Genomic DNA, 24,858 nt, shown 5'->3' on the forward strand with positions numbered 1-24,858 from the left:
TACGTCAACAATACTAACTTTACAGACTAATTATTCAATCATCAACACCAAAATACTGTGTGCAATGATACGAAATCCGTGACATCGTTTAGTGAAATAATGTCACACAAGCCCCACCCATTCTATCATCAGCCAGTCAGGAAACAGTAGCCCGTTATTGGGCGTGGCCTAATTTGCTTTTGTCAAGGAAATTGCTTCGTTAGCCAATGAAATGTCTTCTAATTTATGTATATGGAGATAACTGTGACTCCTTATATGTTTGTGTTAATGATATCTCTACTACTACTGCGTCAATGTGGTTATGAATTGTGGTGGCACAAGAATGTTTTTATAAAAACCTTCATTTGTAGAAATGTCACAAGCAAACATTTGTGTTCGTAGGGACATAACCTATTTGGTCATACCATTGCCTGGAGCTGTGTTGACGATGTAAGACATGTAACTAGACTTGTAACTATATTGTATATTCTTAAATTGGTTCAGAAAACGAAGGCCTGTTTTCAGAAACAAAACCGTAATAATCTGTCTGTAACTATATAGCACTCAAGCCGGCACTGAAGGTTGGAGGACCCGTGAAGATCCGGGGTAGAATCGGTCTTCAGCAACCCATGCTTGATTAAACAGGCGACTGTGCTTGTTGCAAAAGGCGACTAACGGGATCGGGTGGTCAGGCTCGCTGACTTAGTTGATGCATGTCATCGATCCCAATTGGGCGGATCGATGCTCATGCTATCAAGCACTGGATTGTCGATTATTTACAGACCGCCGTCAGATAGCTGGAATATTGCTGAGTGCGGCGTTAAACAACAAACCAACCAACTGAAGGCTGGAGCAGTCCCCATTTATCATGACAAAATGTTAATAATATCTCACATTACCTTTAACAAGGAAAGGCAATGCAACAACACAAATATAATTTGAAACCCTGTACACATAATCCAAAAATATTTTACATTCGGAACACAGAAATGACGAGGAAATAGATATACCTCGGATTTTCATATTTACTTTCATTCATATTAAAAACCGTGGAATATAGCCCACCTCTTATATTTACATATTTGTGCATCAATTATCTCTGCTACACGTACATATCGTTTCAAACTGTCTAGGCGATATTCACTGTTAGATAGTGACATCTGGAAAGCGACATAACGAGAACGAAGTCTCGATTGATTATGTTGTAACAGTCTCAGAAGTAGTTACCTGTTATAGTGTTATTCACTGCAGCTGTTGGGTCTGCAACACAAACAGTGTGTCAGTATAATTATTATTATCGTGTACAGTAATTGAAGAGTTAATATAGCGCACAAGCCACAGATGAGATGTGTTAGGGAACGAGTGTGTCGGAGAGTAGTTGGATGGGTGTAGAGACCATATTCTGGTATATGGTCCTAGGCATCTTCCCGAGGCAACTGTAAAAGTCCAGTTTCCACCCTTGCTGAACTGGACTGCAATTTCTAGGCTCTATCGTAGCGCCACCAGTGGCTATTACGAGTTATGTCCCTTCTATGTCCCTCCCATTGAGATTCAGAATCAGATTCCATCTCTCATATCACATGCATTTGCATCAAATCAAATGGCGTCGCAAGGTAAAGATCTGACCGATAATCAAGATGTATATTGTAATAAAACGGGTCTTACTTCGCGAAATGCATCAAATCACTACGACGCCAGGATGCCTTGCAAATCGTGCAATCGTCAGAAATCTGCACGGCAGTTTAGGAACCGGATGTCGATTTCGTTACGCGATTTTAATTGGACTATGCATAGACTCGTTAATCAAGCCAAAATATAACTTCATAATTCCAGCCTTGTTCGACAAGGCTGGGAACTGAATATTTATAGTCAGATAACTCCCTTGCTTTTGGAAGATGGGTCTCAGGATGGATGACCACTCTTTGATATTTTCTTGGGCTTCAGTCATATCCCACAATGAGTGGGGCTTCAGTCATATCCTACAACGAGTGGGGCTTCAGTCATGTCTCACAATGAGTGGGGCTTCAGTCATGTCTCACAATGAGTGGGGCTTCAGTCATGTCTCACAATGAGTGGGGCTTCAGTCATATCCCACAATGAGTGGGGCTTCAGTCATATCCCACAATGAGTGGGGCTTCAGTCATATCCCACAATGAGTGGGTCTTCAGTCATATCCCACAATGAGTGGGGCTTCAGTCATGTCTCACAATGAGTGGGGCTTCAGTCATATCCCACAATGAGTGGGGCTTCAGTCATATCCCACAATGAGTGGGGCTTCAGTCATATCCCACAATGAGTGGGGCTTCAGTCATATCCCACAATGAGTGGGTCTTCAGTCATATCCCACAATGAGTGGGGCTTCAGTCATATCCCACACCGACTGGGGCTTCAGTCATATCCCACAATGAGTGGGGCTTCAGTCATATCCCACAATGAGTGGGGCTTCAGTCATATCCTACAACGAGTGGGGCTTCAGTCATGTCTCACAATGAGTGGGGCTTCAGTCATGTCTCACAATGAGTGGGGCTTCAGTCATATCCCACAATGAGTGGGGCTTCAGTCATATCCCACAATGAGTGGGGCTTCAGTCATATCCCACAATGAGTGGGTCTTCAGTCATATCCCACAATGAGTGGGGCTTCAGTCATGTCTCACAATGAGTGGGGCTTCAGTCATATCCCACAACGAGTGGGGCTTCAGTCATGTCTCACAATGAGTGGGGCTTCAGTCATATCCCACAATGAGTGGGGCTTCAGTCATGTCTCACAATGAGTGGGTCTTCAGTCATATCCCACAATGAGTGGGTCTTCAGTCATATCCCACAATGAGTGGGGCTTCAGTCATGTCCCACAATGAGTGGGGCTTCAGTCATGTCTCACAATGAGTGGGGCTTCAGTCATATCCCACAATGAGTGGGGCTTCAGTCATATCCCACAATGAGTGGGGCTTCAGTCATATCCCACAATGAGTGGGGCTTCAGTCATATCCCACACCGACTGGGGCTTCAGTCATATCCCACAATGAGTGGGGCTTCAGTCATATCCCACAATGAGTGGGGCTTCAGTCATATTCCACAATGAAGCGCATGGTAAAAGTGGATAGTGTTTTTTGAGGCATGCTGTTTCGAAATCTGCCTCTGTTCTCCAATCAGCGGTTGGGTAACCGGCAGAATGAGATTGTATACGAAACCGTCTGGCGCCTTAGAGGCAGTTTAGGTTGTATACTTCCGGCAGATGAAAATGCAATTGGAATGAAAGTTGTTTGACGCCACGGCAAGCAATATTCACGTTATATCAGGGAGTCTTGTTAATAAGCGAGTCTGGACCAGGCTATCCAGTTCTGAATGCACGATCACAACCAATCAGCCAAGTTAAAGAGGCTGATCAATCGACCTATAACGACAAGAATAGGATATAGGGACCAGTTATAAACCGGAAACACTACGGTGGGAACGCACACTGATCCGTTGATGGGGTAAAAACTTCAAATGCTTTCCCCTCGGTGGCATAGATTATCATATCATAAAACCATAATCTCACCTTGGATAACAACAGATCTAGATAGGTCCAATCTTGCGAGCGCTTCTGCAAAAAATAAACGGGCAAGTGTACATGTTAAACAAAATTTCTACCACAGCCAGCTATTTCTGCACATACAACACACAATAGTCCACCATGGAAAATATCCGAATCTCTTTGGCCATTACGGGGTTTCAAGCCTGATTGAAACAGCTGATTTGATCACCGCGGGACCTAATATTAATATAAGCGGACCCAAACGCAATTCAGCGCGGGTAAATCTACAGGCAACGCTCAACACTTAAAGCACATGTTCTAAATGGTACGCACCTTTGTTATTAATACTGAGCTAGCAGACCTACACGTGTTCACTGTGAATGTTTATATACTGAATCCCATACACTACATGATACACTGGACCTTCAGTTCCTATCAGTCACGTGATCAGGCAACGTTTTTTGAAAATATGAGCATCTTATCTCAAAATATTACGTGACGTCAACGTTCTTTGTACAAACACACATACATTTCAACACACCACCTACCTACCGTCTAAACGTGCTGAAGATTGTCCTAGGAGAAGAGCCACTACAGCCCACACAAAAATGGCCATATTGTATGTTTGGTCAGATCACTGGCTGAGCGAGCTATAGTCTTATCTCTGACCGTTGTATACACTCAGAGGATTGCCACGTTTCCCTTGTGGTGTCAGTTTATCTCACTCGCTTTGGGCCCGTGAAGATCCGGGGTAGAATAGGTCTTCACCAACCCATGCTTGCCGTAAAAGGCGACTGTGCTTGTCGAAAAAGGCGACTAACGGGATCGGGGGGTCAGGCTCGGTGACTGATGCATGCCATCGGTCCCATTTGCGTGGATCGATGCCCATGTTGTCAATCACTGGATTGTCTGGTCCAGACTCGATTATTTACAGACCGCCGTCATATCGCTGGAATATTGCTGAGTGTGGCGTTAAACAACAAACCAAACCACTTATAACTTTCATTCACAGAAATTGTGTGCTTAAGTGTTTCGATCAAGAGAATTTCAGTTTTGTCTTCTATGTTCATTCAGGCCTGGAAGGGTTAACATTTTGATCAGAAAGGGTTAATGAAACGGACAAGCATGCATTGCGTTGAGTTGGTTAAGTGTAATATTGCTTATATTGCAGTTTAGATCTACAACTTGTAAGGTTAGCTGTGTGTTTTTTTAACGCGTTCGTAAAAGACTTTTTGATATCACAAGACTGTTGTTCCTAGACACCCCTGTTTCTTTCTGACCACCTCCGTGATGTAGTGGACAGCGATTCTGCTGGGAGAGCGGAAGGTCGGTGGGTCGCTCCCCTAGCCGCGTCAAACGTAACTACGTTAAAGAGAGCATTTGTGTTGTGTTGTGTTGGGTTGTGTTGTGTCTGGACGGGGTATCCAGGTTAACCTGCGGTAGGGTATCACAGTGGGCTGGCAAACTGACATGCACTATAAAACACACACACGTGCGTGTACGACGGTATATATACAACTCACAAGAAGTTAAGGACCACCCGCTTCAGCCATGACGGGTAAAACTATAGTAATATGAAAGGACTGGGTGGTACTTATCTTCTTTTGAGTAGTATAATTTACTGAATGAGATCAAATGTTTTCTTCTAAGTATTAATGTTGCTTGCTCATCAACACAATCTTTTCACTGGGGAGCCATTATGGCTAGATACAGGACATATATTCGGAAGTTTACATCCTGGCTAGAGACGGGACACATATTGGAGAGTTTACCTTCAGGCAAGATACAGGACATGTATTGGAGAATTTACATCCTGGCTGTAGACGGGACACTTATTGGGGAGTTTACATCCAGGCTAGAGACATGACATGTATTGGAGAATTTACATCCTGGCTAGAGACGGGACACGTTTTCGGAGGTTTATAAAATATGAGTGGGACACAAAATATTTTGTTAAGACCCAGACTGGCCTCTGCCACCGGAGGGTGTTGGCTCATACTCTGGCGGCAGAATTCCTGCAAACATTAAACGCGGGGAGCGAAGATTTTACGTGCGACTCATCAAGATAGCTGAAATAAATCTTGTGCATATGTAGCGGCCATAAAATTTCCGAGTCCCGTGATAAGATTCGAACCACCTCCTTCTGATTAGAGGTCGGACGCCATGTCCACATAAACAAAGGTTAACCCCGTCAGCAAGCTGATAAGGTAAGGAGGTCATCTCCACACCCTGCTGCACATACATCGTGTCTAGGGATCATCGACGCTAATAACGAACGTGTAACATTCGCTTGCGAATGTATCGAAATGGGTAATGTTCCTCTTTTTTAAGGGCGCGGTTCTGTCAACTGATACTGTTTTATTCACTGGTTTCTGGTACCGCTTTGAAAAAGTGTTACCTCTGGTATGAACTGAATGGAATCTCCATTGGGAGGTATTCTATTCCAAGACCCAGACTGAATATTGTTTTTTGCTGACTGTCCCCGAGTTGGTTGGTTGGTTTGGTGTTAAACGCCGCACCCAGCAACATTCCAGCTAATTGGTGGCAGTCTGTAAAATAATCGAGTCTGGACCAGACAATCCAGTGATTGGTTTCATGAGCATCGATCCACGCAATTGGGATCGATGGCATGCATCAACCAAGTCACCGAGCCTGACCACCCGATCCCGTTAGTCGCCTTTTACGACAAGCATAGTCACCTTTTACAGCAAGCATGGGTTGCTGAAGACCTATTCTACACTGGATCTTTACGGATCGCTGTCCCCGAGACAATGTCCCTTGAAGCGTACATAATATATCGCTTAATACAACATGTTCTCAAAATCGGTTTCTTCAAAGTGTTATATTTCCTTTTCTTATTTTCTTAAGCAATGAAGCCTTTGCGCTACTAGCATCAACTCGTACCTATTATATTGCCTTTTGAAAGAAATCATCGGAAAAACATAAATCGCTTTTTCAAATCAGCACCCATACATGTGAGAGATTATGAAAGTAATTTATGTACATCTTCCCCATAGAATAGAGAGGGTAGAATACTCTAGTTTTACATTTTGAGGGCTCCGTATTGCTTCATGCTTTGATCTACGACTTAAAAACACAAGCAACAACAGACGCTCATATCATAGCATAATAGCGTTGTCAAAAGCTGCAATATATCAAAAGCGTCTGGGGCTATTTATTGTGTGAAGCATCGATTCTCAATACAAACCATGAACCGTAAAACGAATGCATAATGTTGCGATATCGATTTTATGCATTAATGGTAAAGTTAAGTTTCAGTGTTGAAAATGTTGATGAAAAGATAATACCAATGAATGGCAAACGTGAAAAAGAAACATTTAATGTAGACACTGAATACGAAAGTAGTATATGGAACTCGGTAATGGCGGGTGTGTCTTCCAAACTCCTGACACCGTTGGATGTAAGTCTGCATAGTTTTTGTATTGTGTGTTGCCATTTCCTTCATGACACCTTCGGAGATCTGGATAGTCTTCAGGAATTACTTCAGACTGGTACGTATTGCTTTCAATTGTGTCATACTGAACTACGCCAGATAAAATTTACAACTGACAGCAGTATATTTTTCAGAACATTATTTTCATGGCATTATTCTACGGAAGATTTTTAGTACGGAAGTCTTTCAGGGGCATTTGTTTTTTGGGTTTTTTTCTTGAAATTTCAAGATATATATTCAGAAATTTCAAGTTATAACCTTAAAATTTCAACTTAATATCTTTAAATTTCAACTTAGGATCTTGAAAATTTAAGAAATAAAATAAAAAAGCAAATGTCCCTTAATGCTTCCATGTTATTCAGTAAATTCATCATCTACTGACATTTAATCTACTTTCCAAGACATTGATTGGTTACTATGCATTGCAGTGCAGGAGGATCAATGGACATGATGGAGTGGCCAATACTACAATAGCTATACGGAGGCCAATCAATGTATACTGCTGTGTGATATGGATTCATATCACATACATATATACAAGATAACTTTGATCTACAGCATCAACACAAAACAAATGTCGTAGCATACCTAAGTATTGATGCTCGTACCTATCATGTCATAAAGCGCATATGTGTTGCCTGGAAGGTAAAACAAATTGTAATTTGCAAGTGGCACCCTCAGAATCAGGAATGAGAAAATGGAACATTTCAGTTTAAGTATTTATGTAATATATAAAGTAGAAAACTAACATTATCATGAAAACAAAACGTGTAATATATTTTCACAATAATGACTTCCTGAAATATTTGTTATTGTTTTCAAAGAACAAGGGGTATTAAGTGGACACAGTCATAGTGGTATACATAATACTGTTGACATTGATAAATCTACAGTGGTAAAGTTATTAATAATTCTTCATAATTAATCTTTCCAAAGTAATAACTACATTGTTATATTATTTTATAATGAAGTAAATCAGTCGACTAATGCAGATATTGTTAACTTTGAAACCAATAACGCTTTGAGTACATTTTTTTTAACCATGAACCATACTTCTCTATGAAAGTTACCTTACTAATGCTAATAAAAAATCATCACCTCCTCTTACTTGGTTGAACATAGTTGATGTTTGACCAAAAATAAAAATAAAATGCCCCCTTATGAAGGTTGGTTCGGGGGTTGGTTGGGAATTTTTGTAACTACAAAAACACTTAGTGTAGAACAATGGAGAAATAAGTAATTCTCATTGGTCTGGTTATCAGGGGAGCGAGGGCCGAGATATCTTTATTGACATGTGTATCACATATATACAACTGCCCTGTTAATGAAAGTCTAAAACAAACAAAATAGGATAAATTTGCTGAATAAGCAGCCCTGCTACAATGAGTGTTGTAAAGAGGGAAACAATGCATTTTTCAGGTGATATTGGTCAGCATGTCCCCATACTGACAGCAGTATATTTTTCAGAACATTATTTTCATGGCATTATTCTACGGAAGATTTTTAGTACGGAAGTCTTTCAGGGGCATTTGTTTTTTGGGTTTTTTTCTTGAAATTTCAAGATATATATTCAGAAATTTCAAGTTATAACCTTAAAATTTCAACTTAATATATTTAAATTTCAACTAAGGATCTTGAAAATTTAAGAAATAAAATTAAAATGCAAATGTCCCTTAATGCTTCCATGTTATTCAGTAAATTCATAATCTACTGACATTTAATCTACTTTCCAAGGCATTGATTGGTTACTATGCATTGCAGTGCAGGAGGATCAATGGACATGATGGAGTGGCAATACTACAATAGCTATACGGAGGCCAATCAATGTATACTGCTGTGTGATATGGATTCATATCACATACATATATACAAGATAACTTTGATCTACAGCATCAACACAAAACAAATGTCGTAGGATACCTAAGTATTGATGCTCGTACCTATCATGTCATAAAGCGCATATGTGTTGCCTGGAAGGTAAAACAAATTGTAATTTGCAAGTGGCACCCTCAGAATCAGGAATGAGAAAATGGAACATTTCAGTTTAAGTATTCATGTAATATATAAAGTAGAAAACTAACATTATCATGAAAACAAAACGTGTAATATATTTTCACAATAATGACTTCCTGAAATATTTGTTATTGTTTTCAAAGAACAACGGGTATTAAGTGGACCCAGTCATAGTGGTATACATAATACTGTTGACATTGATAAATCTACAGTGGTAAAGTTATTAATAATTCTTCATAATTAATCTTTCCAAAGTAATAGCTACGTTGTTATATTATTTTATAATGAAGTAAATCAGTCGACTAATGCAGATATTGTTAACTTTGAAACCAATAACGCTTTGAGTACATTGTTTTAAACCATGAACCATACTTTTCTATGAAAGTTACCTTACTAATGCTAATAAAAAATAATTACCTCCCCTTATTTGGTTGAACATAGTTGATGTTTGACCAAAAATAAAAATAAAATGCCCCCTTATGAAGGTTGGTTCGGGGGTTGGTTGGGAATTTTGGTTACTACAGAAACACTTAGTGTAGAACAATGGAGTAATAAGTAATTCTCATTGGTCTGGTTATCAGGGGAGCGAGGGCCTAGATATCTTTATTGACATGTGTATCACATATATACAACTGCCCTGTTAATGAAAGTCTAAAACAAACAAAATAGGATAAATTTGCTAAATAAGCAGCCCTGCTACAATGAGTGTTGTAACAATGCATTTTTCAGGTGATATTGGTCAGCATGTCCCCATGCTTTACTTAAACTGTTCACACTGTGACGTCTGTGCCAATATGACGGATTAGTGTTCAGAAATTGTATGAATGTCATTTGCATGCAATATTCTACCATACATTTCATATGTGATATTGATCATGTTGCTCCAACTGTGCAGCCATACAGCATATTGATCAGGTGACACAGAATGTGTACGCCATCGTCAGTGTTCTGTACTAGACCCAGATTACAGGATAGTCAGGTAATAACTGCTATATGTACCACCTTCCTTATAGTATAGTATCTCTCACTCTATTGACAACCATTTAGGGTTGAATACCTTCAAACCAGCTTCATATTCTTATAATATTGCTGGGGTTTGTAGCATAGCCTAGTGGTAAACGTGTTTCTCATCACGCAGAAGATTTGGTCACTCTGTTGACCACCATGTGTCATATTTTCAAGTTTGAATACCTATAGTGTTCGATACAGACATCAGCCCATAATCCCGAGGCCGACAGATTTGTTCTCCAGCTGTTTTAATTTTCAGCAGGCCCTTACGGCCAACAGTTTAAGTACTAATTATTTATTAAGCATTATTTAAGTTATGTGATAAACATAACTTTCATACTTATAAACAATAGGATTAGCCCTTTCAAATGGTGTATGACATACAGTAGCAAAGATGTTTTACAAGCTGATATTTTCCTGATAAATGTAGGCTTCATCTATCACCCCCGAGTCTCTGGGAACTCGGTGTGATAGCAGTAAAAGCTTCTGGTTGACTGGTTGTGTTTTGTAATATAGATTGCCAGAGTATGTCTCCCAGCTTCTGATAAAATGTTTTGTTAAATGTGCTGGCCCTTGGGCAATCAGTTTACTCTGCTGAGTTTCAGACACTGAACACCTACAAGCCACCTTGGTATTCTTTGCAATATTGCTGGGGGCTGTCAGGTAGTCTAGTGGCTAAAGTGAGTGAGGGAGTGAGTATGGTTTTACGCCGCTTTTAGCAATATTCCAGCAATATCACGGCGGGGGACACCAGAAATGGGCTTCACACATTGTACCCATGTCAGGAATCAAACCCAGGTCTTCGGCATGACGAGCAAACGCTTTAACCACTAGACTACACAACCGCCCCTAGTGGCTAAAATGTTGGCGCACCGTGCATATAAGGAAGACCCAGTCACTCATTGACCACTGTTCGTCTTATTCAAGTTTGAATACCTACTTGTAAGACTCCTTGTAATTTTTATGATGCTGCAAGGGCTTTGTGGTAGTCTAGTGGCTAAAGTGTTGGCTCACCACACAGATGACCTGGGTTCATTTCCCCATATGGGTATGAAGTCTTTTCTTGGTATAACTGTGATATAACTGGAGTAGTGGTAAAAGTCACATAAACATATGGTCGATCATATAATATTGTTAACTCAAGAATTATCTAGACCTGTCAGAACCCATTATTCTGCAACAAATGTTTGTAAACATTCTTAAATTGGAATTTAAGAATTCCCAAATCATTATATTAAACTAATGTTATGGCTTAGTTGAGTGACTGCATTTCACTGCTCACACGTCCAAGTATACTAGTTGCATTTTTGCTTATTTTTTTACAAGGTATTGCATTGAATGCAATGTTAAACGCTCTGATTTGCGAAAAATAAGAATTTCAAAACAAAATCTCAATTAAACATAGAAACTTTTTACTTTTCAGTTTACCTGCCAAGTTAGTTTGACATCCTAGATAAGTTCCCACCCACCCACCCACTCACTCACTCACTCACTCACTCACTCACTCACTCACTCAGGTTGACCTGATTGTATCATATACATAACACAGATGTGTATTCTACTGTCATCTGATAGCACAATTTTTATTCTGCTTTCATCAATGAGGAGAGGGAATATCTGCTGAATATTAATATCCAGCTAGTATGAAAACCAATATCCACCTGAAACCTGACATTTATAAGGCTTTTTACTGCAAAACACTTATAACAACCCAATGAAAACAGCCTAGAGGGAAGGTAATACTGGTAATACTCTTTTACTGTACTATATAAATGATATCTGGCCAAATATGTAATATGTTTGTGTTAGTTTTATTCTACATGTATAAACTGTTTAAATATTGTGTTTGAGAATGTGAATGTTTAATTGTATGTGTACAATGCATTTTTTTTATTTAAACTCCCATTCTTTAACATAATTTTAATGAAGTTGTAGTGCCAAGAAGCTTTTGAGGATCAGATGCTGTTGTTTTGGGACATTCAAATTTATAAACTTGTATCTTTAAAAAATTCAGGTCCTTTTGTCCTATTCACTGTGTTCAGTGTTCAGGTAGATTGCATCAGGAAACACACTATTATGACCAGCCGTTGGCTGAGACCTAGAGTGTAGGGCTGGGACAAGTCCAAATTTACTACCCGGGAATCCGCCCCCCTATTACCCGACTTAACCTGGGTACTCACTGTAGGTCTCAAGAGATAGATACCAAATGTCCGATTGGGAATAGTTTGACCCTAGCCCTGGATATTGGTCATGCATACACTGAAGTTAACTGAAGTTTTGTCTTTATTCAAATATATCAAAGTCAGAAGGAATTGGTGCATAGTCCGGAAGAAATGTGAACATTAGTGACTTGTAGTGTAACCATAGAGTTCTATATCATTTTTTGTCATTAAACAATATAATCATGTGACTAACCACGGGTCTGAGAACTAGAGTTACCCATCCCAGGCCTACTAGAATGTTATATATTCCAAACACAGGCTATCTTTATATCATATTTCATATTTAAGTGGTTCCTCTGTCACACCACTAAATATCATCAAAGCCATAAATAAACATATCAAGTACATTGCAAATACAATTTTCTAATTATTTCAAGTTTATTTTTGGTTTTAGGAAAAAAGTGCCTACTGGTACTAACTTTGTAATGAATGAATCAATCATTATTCTTTATACCTAGACAGCCATAGACCTATAGTATACAAAGTAGTTCATGGTACATTTATCCAATAGAATATACATCAATAACCTGTTAAATCAAATCAAATCAAATCAGTGAGTAAGTGGATGTTCTCTAAGATGCATACAATGGTGAAGAAACATTGACCACTTCTTAATTGTGAAGTCATCACTACCAAGTAAAATCTACACACGTGTGAGGATTCTTGAAAAAATAACCATTAATGAATTGGTTTGTTATATCGACATAAAAAGGACAAATAAGTAAAAAGGGATGTCATGAATCGATAACACGACATTTAGTCCTGTAGCAAAAATAACCCTGTCATTTGTTTACAGTATAAACCCTACACCCAAATATAATTACTATCTATTCTAAATCATGCTAATCATGCATGTTAAAAAATTAGAAATGAAATCCTGCAGTATGGCACAACTTGATATTGATTTTTGTAATGAGTTTGTGGCATCTACTATCCACTGAGCAGGTCTACCATACTGAATACACATTAGCGTATTTTCTCTATTAGAGGGGCACGGGTGGCCAAGTCGTCTAAGGCGCTGCGATTCGCTGTGCTGTGTTGCATCCCTTGGGCACGCCACAAACCTATGATTGGGGGTTCGAATGTCGGTTTGCCCCGATTATGTTTCTAGGTTTGTCAGCTCCATAACCGTGCTCGTGGGTTTCACTGAAGTGGTAAACATCTGAGACCTGCATCACTTTGGGCTTTCCTCCCTCATTAAGCTGACACGCCGTGATATAACTGGAATGCTGTTCAAAGCGGTGTTAAACCCAACTCACTCATTCACTCACTTCTCTATTAGACGCCAGGTCTCCAATACACGCCAGCCTTTATTTGATACTGGGTCATATGCTCTGTCTAAAAACTCGAAGTCAGCCCTCTGTTAGACGTCCGTGATACCTACCCCTTAAAACAACCTCTGCATCTAGTTTGTTTTAGAAACAGTCGTAACTATGACAAACAGTGACCTGTTTGACAGACTATCATCATGGCTGTTTGACTTACCTGTTACAGGTGACAGGGCATCTAATGGCTATTGATCTGGGGCAGTCTACATGCAGGGATTACAACTGCACTTTACAGACTTCGGGATAATGGTACCATAGACAGTGCATCTTGACAAATAGGATAGAGTTGCAAAGAAAGATTCTCTCATTTTCCAAATGTTTGTTTCACCAAAAATCTCTCTCTATATATATAATGTTATGAAATCATTGTATAGCGCATGGGAATGAAAGTCGTGCTTATATTGTGCATTTGAAATATTGTTCAAAGCCATTTTAAACCAATTCTCACGTTCGTTTGATCAATGTCAAAGCAGGAAATAAAGGTCAATCACCATGGTATCAGCAGAGAAATGTAGACATGTCAGACTATTAGGACCAACAAAATGAATGATTTGGCTGTCAGTGTCAACACTGGATTTATCTTTTGCTGTTCAGTGTTTTAATCTGGCCATCCAAACTGGTTCTTGTCTTCTTCAGTAGGCACCTTGACTTCTAGAGATGACTGATATTGTAAATCTACTGTTATACAGGGGCAGGTTGACACTTGCTTGAAATACTCATAATCAGTCTAGTTTTTGTGATCATGCAAACAAGCCTGTAGATTATCTGTATCAAAGCTGATAGACGTGAAGCTTGATGGATAACCGTTGTATCATATCTAATGATGCTTAACCTGTGGACGTTCCTCAAGATATACCCCTATGTGGCCATTTTACGTTTGGCAACCATGATTTATCATTAGGTCTCCTTGTGGAGACTCAGATTAAACCAGTGAGTGACTACAATAACTTCTTCACATGTTTTGAACAAAGGCCAAGTCCACCCCGAAAATATTTGTGTATCATCTACCGTTATAATACAGTTGTTCTAATACAAGCAGCCACCCCTACCCAACCCACGAGACATATTGTCTAGGCTACACAAGCCTGCAAGGAGACTGGTTTCCTACATTATATAATAGACTCATCCTGGTTTCAGCGCTGTCTATTACCGAATCATGCTACATTTTGAGCATTCTGATTTTTGGTAGGGTTCTTTTCAGTATAGAGAAAGGTACCTGGGGTACATATCTGTAGTATCCTAGATGACATCAATACCTCCTTCCCTCCTCCTTCCCTCCTCCTTCCCTCCCTCCTTTCTTCCTTCCCTCACTCACTCTCTCTCCCACCCATTCACTCACTCTCTCACTCTGTTGATGTCCTGTACTCACACACTCCTCCCCTCACTCACTCTCACCCAGCCACCCATTCATTCACTCACTCACTCACTCTCACCCAGCCACCCATTCATTCACTCACTCACTCTCACCCAGCCACCCATTCATTCACTCACTCACTCTCACCCAGCCACCCATTCATTCACTCACTCACTCACTCACCCACCCATTCATTCACTCACTCACTCACTCACTCACCCACCCATTCACTCACTCACTCACTCACTCACTCACCAACACGTTCACTCACTCACTCACTCACCCACCCACTCACTCACTCACTCGCTCACTCTTTCCCACTCACCCACCCACACATTCACTCGCTCACTCTCACCCACCCACACGTTCACTCACTCACTCGCTCACACTCACCCACCCACCCACACACTCACTCACTCTCTCCCACTCACCCACCTACACGTTCATTCACTCACTCGCTCACACTCACCCACACTCACCCACCCACCCACACACTCACTCACTCTCTCCCACTCACCCACCTACACGTTCATTCAGTCACTCTCTCCCACTCACCCACCCACCCACTCACTCACTCTCTCCCACCCACCCACCCACTCACTCACTCTCTCCCACTCACCCACCCACACATTCACTCACTCACTCGCTCACTCTCTCCCACCCACCCACACACTCACTCACTCGCTCACACTCACCCACCCACCCACACACTCACTCACTCGCACACTCTCACCCACCCACCCACCCACACACTCACTCACTCGCTCACACTCACCCACCCACCCACACACTCACTCACTCGCTCACACTCACCCACCCACCCACACTCTCACTCACTCGCACACTCTCACCCACCCACCCACCCACACGTTCACTCACTCACTCGCTCACACTCACCCACCCACTCACTCACTCGCTCACTCTCTCCCACCCACCCACACACTCACTCACTCACTCACTCGTTCACTCTCACCCACCCACCCACCCACACACTCACTCACTCACTCACTCACTCACACTCACCCACCCACCCACACACTCACTCGCTCACTCTCACCCACCTACACGTTCACTCACTCACTCGCTCACACTCACCCACCCACCCACCCACTCACTCACCCTCTCACCCACCCACTCACTCTCTCCCACTCACCCACCTACCCGTTCACTCACTCACTCGTTCACACTCGACCACCCACCCACCCACTCACTCACTCTCTCCCACTCACCCACCCACACATTCACTCACTCACTCGCTCACTCTCACCCACCCACACGTTCACTCACTCACTCGCTCACACTCACCCACCCACCCACCCACTCACTCACTCTCTCCCACTCACCCACCCACACATTCACTCACTCACTTGCTCACTCTCTCCCACTCACCCACCCACCCACACACTCACTCACTCACTCACTCACTCACTCACTCTCACCCACCCACACATTCACTCACTCATGTGATGCAATCAAACCAGCATTTAGATACTTTCCTCACTAAATACCTACCAATGGCAAGATAGGGAATTTATAACGTTAGGTATGTCAGTTTGCATATTGTAGTCGTAATGAACACTGCATAACATTTGTCAGCAGCAGAATCAGTAGTGATCTCTGCGGTCCACTGCGTCTGTCCAGAGTGGGGGAGGGGTCATGCATCATACCAAAAAGATGTTAAAAGATGGTACTTGTTTGTTACTCTGCCTGGCGCTTGGCATTAAGGGGAGAAAACAAACACTGGTCAGCTTGGAGTCCGTACACTGTGTCTGAGTGGGGTATCCATGTGAAACTGCAGCACGGTATCTCAGTGCAGTAGCACTTTACAACTGGTATTAGTCCGGAGTATTCCAGGCAGCTGGCCCTAATGCTGTAGGATAGTAATGGACATTATCAATATTTCATTGACCAGTAAAATTCAATTTTTTTACATGAAAGGTAGGATAAGTATATGTGTTTACTTCTAAGAATCCTTTGTTCACTTTATGAGAGATTGACAGCATCAGAGACAACATTTGATCAAGTAATAGTTATTATAGTTTTGCATAAAACATGGAGCTGTTTGGCAATCAAAATTTCATTGATATTAATTTTGTTTATGTCACTGATTGAGACTTTTGGCTCTGGTTGGTCAAATCCATGAACTTATAAGGTAAAAAAGTATCACCTGAAATACAATATAAGGCTTGTCTGTTCTTGTGGGCATCGTCGTCACCTAATTTGGTCACAAAGTGGTGTGAAGTGTTTCTCTCCTTCATGTGAACCAATCACAAGTACTGAAGTGTTGCTGATGAGGTGTTCAGTGCTCTGCGATACCTCTAGCACAATATAGCTGTAGATCAGTTATGAGATAGGAAGAACGAGGTGGGGCACTTACCGGTGGTGAATATTGCTTCATGACTTTTGTAATGGCTGTTTGATGGCCATGATACACCATTCTTCTTGTTTGTTCACACATTCGTGATACAAGTATTGCTGTCTGATTCCTACCACTTCAAAGTGTGACGTGGGAAACCAAACCGACCTTTTAAGATCATGCATACAGTTAAACCCTATTGAAACTAATGAAAGATTTGTAACACCTTATCAAAGGTTGCCAAATTGATAACTAAAGCAACAAAATCTTTAATTTTTACCAAGCTTCAAAGTTATAAAGCCATAAAGTGCCAGTATGATATGGTGCCAGTCTTATTGCTATTTCTCATATCTTCCATGTCACTATATCCTATAGGATAGCATGTGAATATTTCATTAAGCCTCTCAAGTTATGCTGCAGACATTTTAGTTGTATTTGGAAACCGTTTGTGGTAAGATCTGGTGAAACGTGATCACATGGTGGCTGTTCCTTGTCAATATTTAATTCCATGATTGTCATGTTGGTCTTATTGTCCTTGCACGTCCCCCCTCTCCAGGAGGACGACAAGCACTTGCATGAGCATGCAGTGAGGTCTCCGCAGTTCTCATACTCCGGTGGGTATACCTGTCTGTCTTCCCCACCCTGCTGGCATATCCCACGTACTGTTGAGTATGGTAAGTGTGATGCTCATGTTACCTCTAATCTAGCAGTTCATTTACAGGTTGGTAGGTAGGGATGTACCTAGACATGCTCAGGGCTGGACAAGTGGCCCCGAGTCTGCAGTAAATGTGTGCTATTTCGCAAATTGGAATTCAGAATATCCCAATTCATTTTGATGTTGTTATGACAAATACATGGCTTGTGTAAAGTTGTATTTCATGACAACAGAAACAATAAAGAGGTTATTATTAGTGTATTAATTGTCAAATACCTCTATTTTTAAGGAAATAATAGGTTTAAATTCTCTTTTTTTTTCTCAATATGCCCAGCGAGGGCACTTAGTTTGAAATCCAAAACACATACCTGGTAGATTATATATCTTTCATTTTACAGAGTTTATGATTCTTGTAAAACTATAGGGAAGAAAGGGAATATACCAAGTTATCTAGACTGACTGATTTTGGAAAAGGAAGGATGTGTGATTGTGGGTTTGAATCCGATTATGTTTCTAGGTTTCTCAGCACCATACCCATGCTCATGGGTTTCCCCAAAGTGGTAAACATCTGGGACCTGCATCACTTCGGGCTTTCCTCCCACATTATGCTGACATGCTGCAATCTAAATACTGTTAAAAGCCGTGTTAAACCCAACTCACTCACTCTACAAACAACATACTAGAAGAAAGCAAAGGATTGAGAGCTCAGGCCAGGAATCAGGTGAAGATAAGCAAAGTTGGTCTCGTAGGTGTCTCCTTAGGCAAGCGACTTTTTGGTCAAATGTGCCTCCGTTCACCCAGCAGTGAATGGGTACCTGGTAGGATAAGATTGTTATGTGACTGGTAAACTTCTAGTGCTTCACAGGTAGCTGACTTGGTTGATGCATGTCATTGTATCCCAGTTGCGTGGGTCAATGCTCATGATGTCAATCACTGGATTGTCTGGACAAGCCTTGATTATTTATGCTGTCCCTTGGACACGCCAGAAAATGTGAGCATGGGTTTGAATCCCAGGTTGCCCCGATTATGTTTGTATGTTTGTCAGCACCAGACTCGTGCCCACTGGTTTCACCGAAGTGGTTAATGTCTGAGACCTTGCTTCAGGCTTCCCCCCTCATATCAACCTGACATGCTGTGGTATAACTGGAATACGCTTCAAGGCAGCGTTAAACTCAACTCACTCACTCACTCACTCACTCTTTGTTTACATTTTGGATACCATATGTATAAATGTCAAAAAGTGCCTTGTCTCAATATTTCCTTTTATATGAAAAAACCATAAGATTTCAAAGATTGCCCATGATTTCAAGTGACGAAATGCATGAGTAAGTGAGTATGGTTTTACGTCTCTTTTAGCAATATTCCAGCAATATCACGAAGGGGGACGCCAGAGATGGGCTTCACACATTGTACCCATGTCGGAATTGAACCTGGGTCTTCGTCGTAACGAGCAAACACTTTAACCACGAGGCTACCCAACCGCCCCCATTTTTACTTTAACAATCTGTTGATATGACTCCAAGAGCATGAAGTAGGTAATTAAATATTCATGTGAACATTCAAGCCTTGCAGTAATACAGATGAATAACAACTTGGACTGTATCACCTTTTTGTGTTGAACACATTACCTGGAAGTTAGTCATGTATGTGAAACGCCTGTGAAGTTGACCTACCTGTAATTGGTATGCCCCATACCTGGTATCAGGTACACATGACTGAGTCAGGTATTATACCCCATTACCCTTGATGTACAGGTATAATCATATCATGTCAAGGGTCGTTCTATATATGGGATAAGACACGACTCTGAGGTTATGCTTATGATCGTAAAACCTGAGAAAAAATGGCTGAGGGAAATCAAGACCAAGGAGGAGTGTTTTTTTTAACGTACATACCAACAAATACTGATCAAATATGTCAGAATATATTGAAAAAATATGTCAAATATTGAGCAAAAACAAGTATTGGCTGCTTCAACATCCCCTATACAGATCATGTTCAACTTCTCACGTGCAACATGTTTCTCATCACACCAATTAGTGCCCGTCTATGTCTTTCATCAGTGTTAAGACAATAAGTATTTTTTTAAATCATTCAGATTTAATATTTCATCTCAGTTTATGATCCATTTACAAGGATGAAAAAACAACATATTTATTACCTATTCCAAGTAATAATTTCAAATATTTCCAAAGGATGATATCACAATGTTTTCCTTGTGTGCGTAAGGCCTCAATTACCGAAGTGATAGTGAGTTCGGAATCATTAACAAAATGCCATGAGGTATCCGGATTCAAATCCCAGGACCGGGAACTATTTTTTGAAAAGGTTGATTTGGGTATGACAGTTTTTTGTATTGAAGGATGTTTGTTAAAAATTACCTGAGAAGAATCAGGTTATTAAATTGATTGTAAGGAACTATTTCAACAGAGGTACTATAAGTTGTAGCAGGGCGACGAGGGGTTCATGGGGTTTTATGAGTCCCATGTTAGGTGTTATACACAATGAGGGACAAAAAAACAACAACCATGACCAGAGTTTCAATGGCTTCAAGGCGGGGTATAAGGGATTTGTTCTCCCACTGATAAATGTATTTTCATCCAAAGTGGGATACATAGTACATTATCAAGATCATGTGGACCAATCAGATCTCATCATTCTGACATGGAGGTGTGATAAAGGTTATTATCAAATTTGTATAAAGCCCATCAGATTTTGTTCCGTCATTGTGCATAGTTGAATGCAGCAATAAAGATCATTAGAGCTCATTATGCCAATATCATCAACCTCCAAAAACAATACATTACATCATTGAAGGTTTCTAAAGCCAGGGTATAGTTTGTGTAAGCAGTTTTTGCATCATCCTTGCTACTGTAAGGAATAGCCCAGTACTAGGTGTATACACGCATCTGCAATGTAGGCCATATATAATATATGCTGATCATATTTACTATTTAATAGTCACCTGTCCTGAAGGTAGCACAGTTTATCGTTTGACGCTTGTGTGATTTCATGCGTTTTCTTTGTGATCAATCATGTGTGTATGGTGGTATTTGGTGCAGTGTTAACTTAAGACCTGTTAACTAGGTCTCATGACCATCATCACTGCAGGACTGAGGACCATTTTGAGGTCATCATTGATAAGTAAAAATCCTCAAGTAATTTTTTTTTTTTTTTTGAGGGGGCGGGGGAATAATTATTTATTCAACATACTCGGGTAATTCATTGTAGTCTCATTTGTGAAGCACATTTGGTGGTTTGCATCCCACATTCACCATGATTATGTTTGTAGGTTTGTCAGCACCATACCTGTGCTCCAGGGTCTCAGCAAAGTGGTAAATGTCTAAGACCAGCATCACTTCAGGCTTTCCTCCATGTCAAGGAAGACTGCCTCCGTGGTCTTTTGGTAGAGCATCCGCCCGGAGAGCAGAAGGGCCGGGGTTCGATCCCCAACCGCGTCATACCAAATGACGTTAATAGATGGTACTTGTTGTTACCCTGTCTGGCGCTCGGTATTAAGGGGCTAAAACAAGGACTGGTCGGCTCAGAGTCAGTATCCTGTGTCTGAGTGGGGTATTCATGTTAAACTGCGGCATGGTATCTCAGTGAGCTAGCACTATAAATTGGCATCAGTCCAGACTAGTACAAGCAGCCACACAAACACACACACGTACATGCACGTCGCTTTATAAGTGCAATAATCTTGGACGTGACGTTAAACCCCATTTCACCTCACCTCACCATGTCAAGGAGACACATCATTGTATAGCTGAACTCTCAGAACTGTTACACCCAGCTCCCCCTCAGTAATGTGTGCCCAGTTATACTTTCTTGTAGGCTCTGTATTGCAACTATAATATAACTTTACCTTCTGTTTTATTGGTGATTTCTGCTAGATTCAGTTAGGTGAGGTGAGGTGAGATGAAATTGGGTTTAATGTCTCGTCCAAGATTATTGCACTTGTATAGCAACGTGCATGCACGTGTGTGTGTGTGGCTGCTTGTACTAGTCCGGACTGATGCCGATTTATAGTGCTACCCAACTGAGATACCATGCCGCAGTTTAACATGAATACCCCACTCAGACACAGTATACTGACTCCAAGCCGACCAGTCCTTGTTTTAGCCCTTAAATGCCGAGCACAAGACAGGGTAACAACAAGTACCATCTTTAAACTTCTTTTGGGATCGAACTCCATACCTTCCGCTCTCCGGGCGGACGCACTACCTCTAGACCACGAAGGCTGTCCAGATTCAGTAAGGACAGACTTTGAGACATTATATCCAGGTGAAAACTGAGGGTGCAGTGGCATGGCCTTGGATGAAGTGGTCCTTAGGCCAGACTAATTTAATTACTTGTTTTAAGATTTTTACCTTCTAAGGAGGGGATGTATATAAAAACAAATCACATTTTAAATTAATACAATCACTAACTAAAATACCATATACTCATATTTTTTAGGTTAAAAATGCTATATGAAGTTTATTTTTGAACAAGCATAATTAAAATGTCAATGTAACTGGAAATCGTAAATTTTAGATTAAGGACAATTTATATTTTTAAACATTCAAGTGACAGACAGATTTGTTTAACAAGTAATAAATTGGTCTGACCTTGGTCTGAAGCTATATGGAAAACATTCTTTACAAACTTCTACTATCAGTTTGTTTATTGTTTTAATTTAAACTCTGAACTCAGCAATATTCAGCTATATAACTGCAGTATATGATTGAGTCTAGACCAGACAATCCCTTGATTGCTATCGTGAGCATCGATTCACACCAACAGGGTACAATGACATGCAATCATCCAAGTTCACCATGCCTGTCGCCTGTTACAACCAACATTTTGCTGGAAACCTTTTCTAATCCTATGGATACGTAAATCATTATTATTTTTGGTTGGGCTTTTAGGACTAGTGGGTGTTGTCTGGTGTTATCACTTTGGGTTAGGCCTATAGGACTAGTGGGTTTTGTCTGGCGTTATCACTTTGGGTTGGGCCTATAGGACCAGTGGGTGTTGTCTGGCACTATCACTTTGGGTTGGGCCTATAGGACCAGTGGGTGTTGTCTGGTGTTATCACTTTGGGTTAGGCCTATAGGACCAGTGAGTGTTGTCTGGTGTTATCACTTTGGGTTGGGCCTATAGGACCAGTGGGTGTTGTCTGGTGTTATCACTTTGGGTTAGGCCTATAGGACTAGTGGGTGTTGTCTGGCGTTATCACTTTGGGTTGGGCCTGTAGGACTAGTGGGTGTTGTCTGGCGTTATCACTTTGGGTTGGGCCTATAGGACCAGTGGATGTTGTCTGGTGTTATCACTTTGGGTTAGGCCTATAGGACTAGTGGGTGTTGTCTGGCGTTATCACTTTGGTTTGGGCCTATAGGACCAGTGGGTGTTGTCTGGTGTTATCACTTTGGGTTGGGCCTATAGGACTAGTGGGTGTTGTCTGGTGTTATCACTTTGGGTTGGGCCTATAGGACCAGTGGGTGTTGTCTGGTGTTATCACTTTGGGTTAGGCCTATAGGACTAGTGGGTGTTGTCTGGCGTTATCACTTTGGGTTGGGCCTATAGGACCAGTGGGTGTTGTCTGGTGTTATCACTTTGGGTTAGGCCTATAGGACCAGTGGGTGTTGTCTGGTGTTATCACTTTGGGTTGGGCCTGTAGGACTAGTGGGTGCTGTCTGGCGTTATCACTTTGGGTTGGGCCTATAGGACCAGTGGGTGTTGTCTGGTGTTATCACTTTGGGTTGGGCCTATAGGACTAGTGGGTGTTGTCTGGTGTTATCACTTTGGGAATGAACATCTGTTCATCCAAGGATGTATTCTTGGTATCCACTGTCAATATGTAATGCATTTCTAAAGTTTTCGAACCCTTTTGTCAAGGTATATTTAACAGTTCACGATTGAATGTGCAAGATATTGATGGGTTCGAATAAGATGATAAAATGGACATAATGGACCTGCTTCATATACATCAATCAATTTATGCTCACGCCTCACCATGGAGGAATTCTGTAGTAGCAAACCATCAATCCTTCTCTCATTCATATACGTACATTGATGAAGAATTGAATATCCCAATACATTATTGCTTGGGTTTGGCCCTGGCAGTTGTTATGGCAGAAAAAGGTCTCTCACCTTTAAAAGCAATATTTGTAATTAAGGATACCCTTGAACATTAGAACATCATTTGGGGTTAATGTAGAGATTCCTTTGTGTTGCCTGCCAAACTGTCTCAAAATGCAATCCGTATGGTCTCAAAATTATTGAAAAGAGACAATTGACACCATATTATTTATCAAAGCATCCCATAAATAACTGTCTGACAGAATAGATAAGGTCAGTGTTCTTCATGACATTGGGACCATAAAAGATACAAGAGGCTCAACCTTTCACAATGTGAGGTCAAGAGACTGAAGTCTACTGCAGTAAGAAACCAGGCCTCAAATGACAACCTTGTTTCACACCCTGCTGGAGAAGGGGGACCAACCTGCCACAATGTTGCTGCGGAATGACCGATTTAGGAGTGTTCTGTTGTAGTTGTCTGGAAATAGTGTTCATTCAAGAAGTGTTATGACATGCTGAATCACTTTTGAATAATTAGTTGCATGGTAGGCTGAGAAAGACATTTGGATTTCCCAAGTTGATAGGTCAGTTTGTTTCAGGAATATACTTGCCTTGATACACTGGGATATTTTCTGCATCGTGGGTCATTTTCCCATATGATTATGCTGTCAAGTAGTTAGGAAGAGGAAGAACTGAGACATAGACAACCATATGTATATATAGACCTCTCACACTCACAGACCCACACATGCACATGCACATGCACACGCACACGCACACGCACACACACACATCAGCCATTTTTCAAATGGTACATGTGATTGTCATAGGATAGAGATAGACCAAGAAACTAGATGCTACGGCTATCGTAAGTCTGTGTTAAATTATGGGAATTACAATCATGATAC

General features: G+C 41.0%; 1 protein-coding gene across 1 annotated transcript in view; it reads right to left on the reverse strand.

The window, feature by feature from the left end:
* Positions 1 to 4,162, reverse strand: part of LOC139444333 (collagen alpha-6(VI) chain-like) — a 29,295-nt gene extending 25,133 nt beyond the window's left edge. The window contains exons 1-3 of the mRNA XM_071225270.1: positions 4,047 to 4,162; positions 3,519 to 3,563; positions 1,207 to 1,239 (exon numbers count right to left, since the gene is read on the reverse strand). Coding sequence (XP_071081371.1) covers positions 1,207 to 1,239; positions 3,519 to 3,563; positions 4,047 to 4,110 — 142 coding nt within the window. The 5' untranslated portion in view covers positions 4,111 to 4,162. The remainder of the gene's footprint in view (positions 1 to 1,206; positions 1,240 to 3,518; positions 3,564 to 4,046) is intronic.
* Between the last annotated feature and the right edge of the window lie 20,696 nt (positions 4,163 to 24,858).

Source organism: Haliotis cracherodii, unplaced genomic scaffold (genome assembly GCF_022045235.1).
Source record: "Haliotis cracherodii isolate W230 unplaced genomic scaffold, xgHalCrac1.p SCAF_5, whole genome shotgun sequence".
NCBI lineage: Eukaryota > Metazoa > Mollusca > Gastropoda > Lepetellida > Haliotidae > Haliotis > Haliotis cracherodii.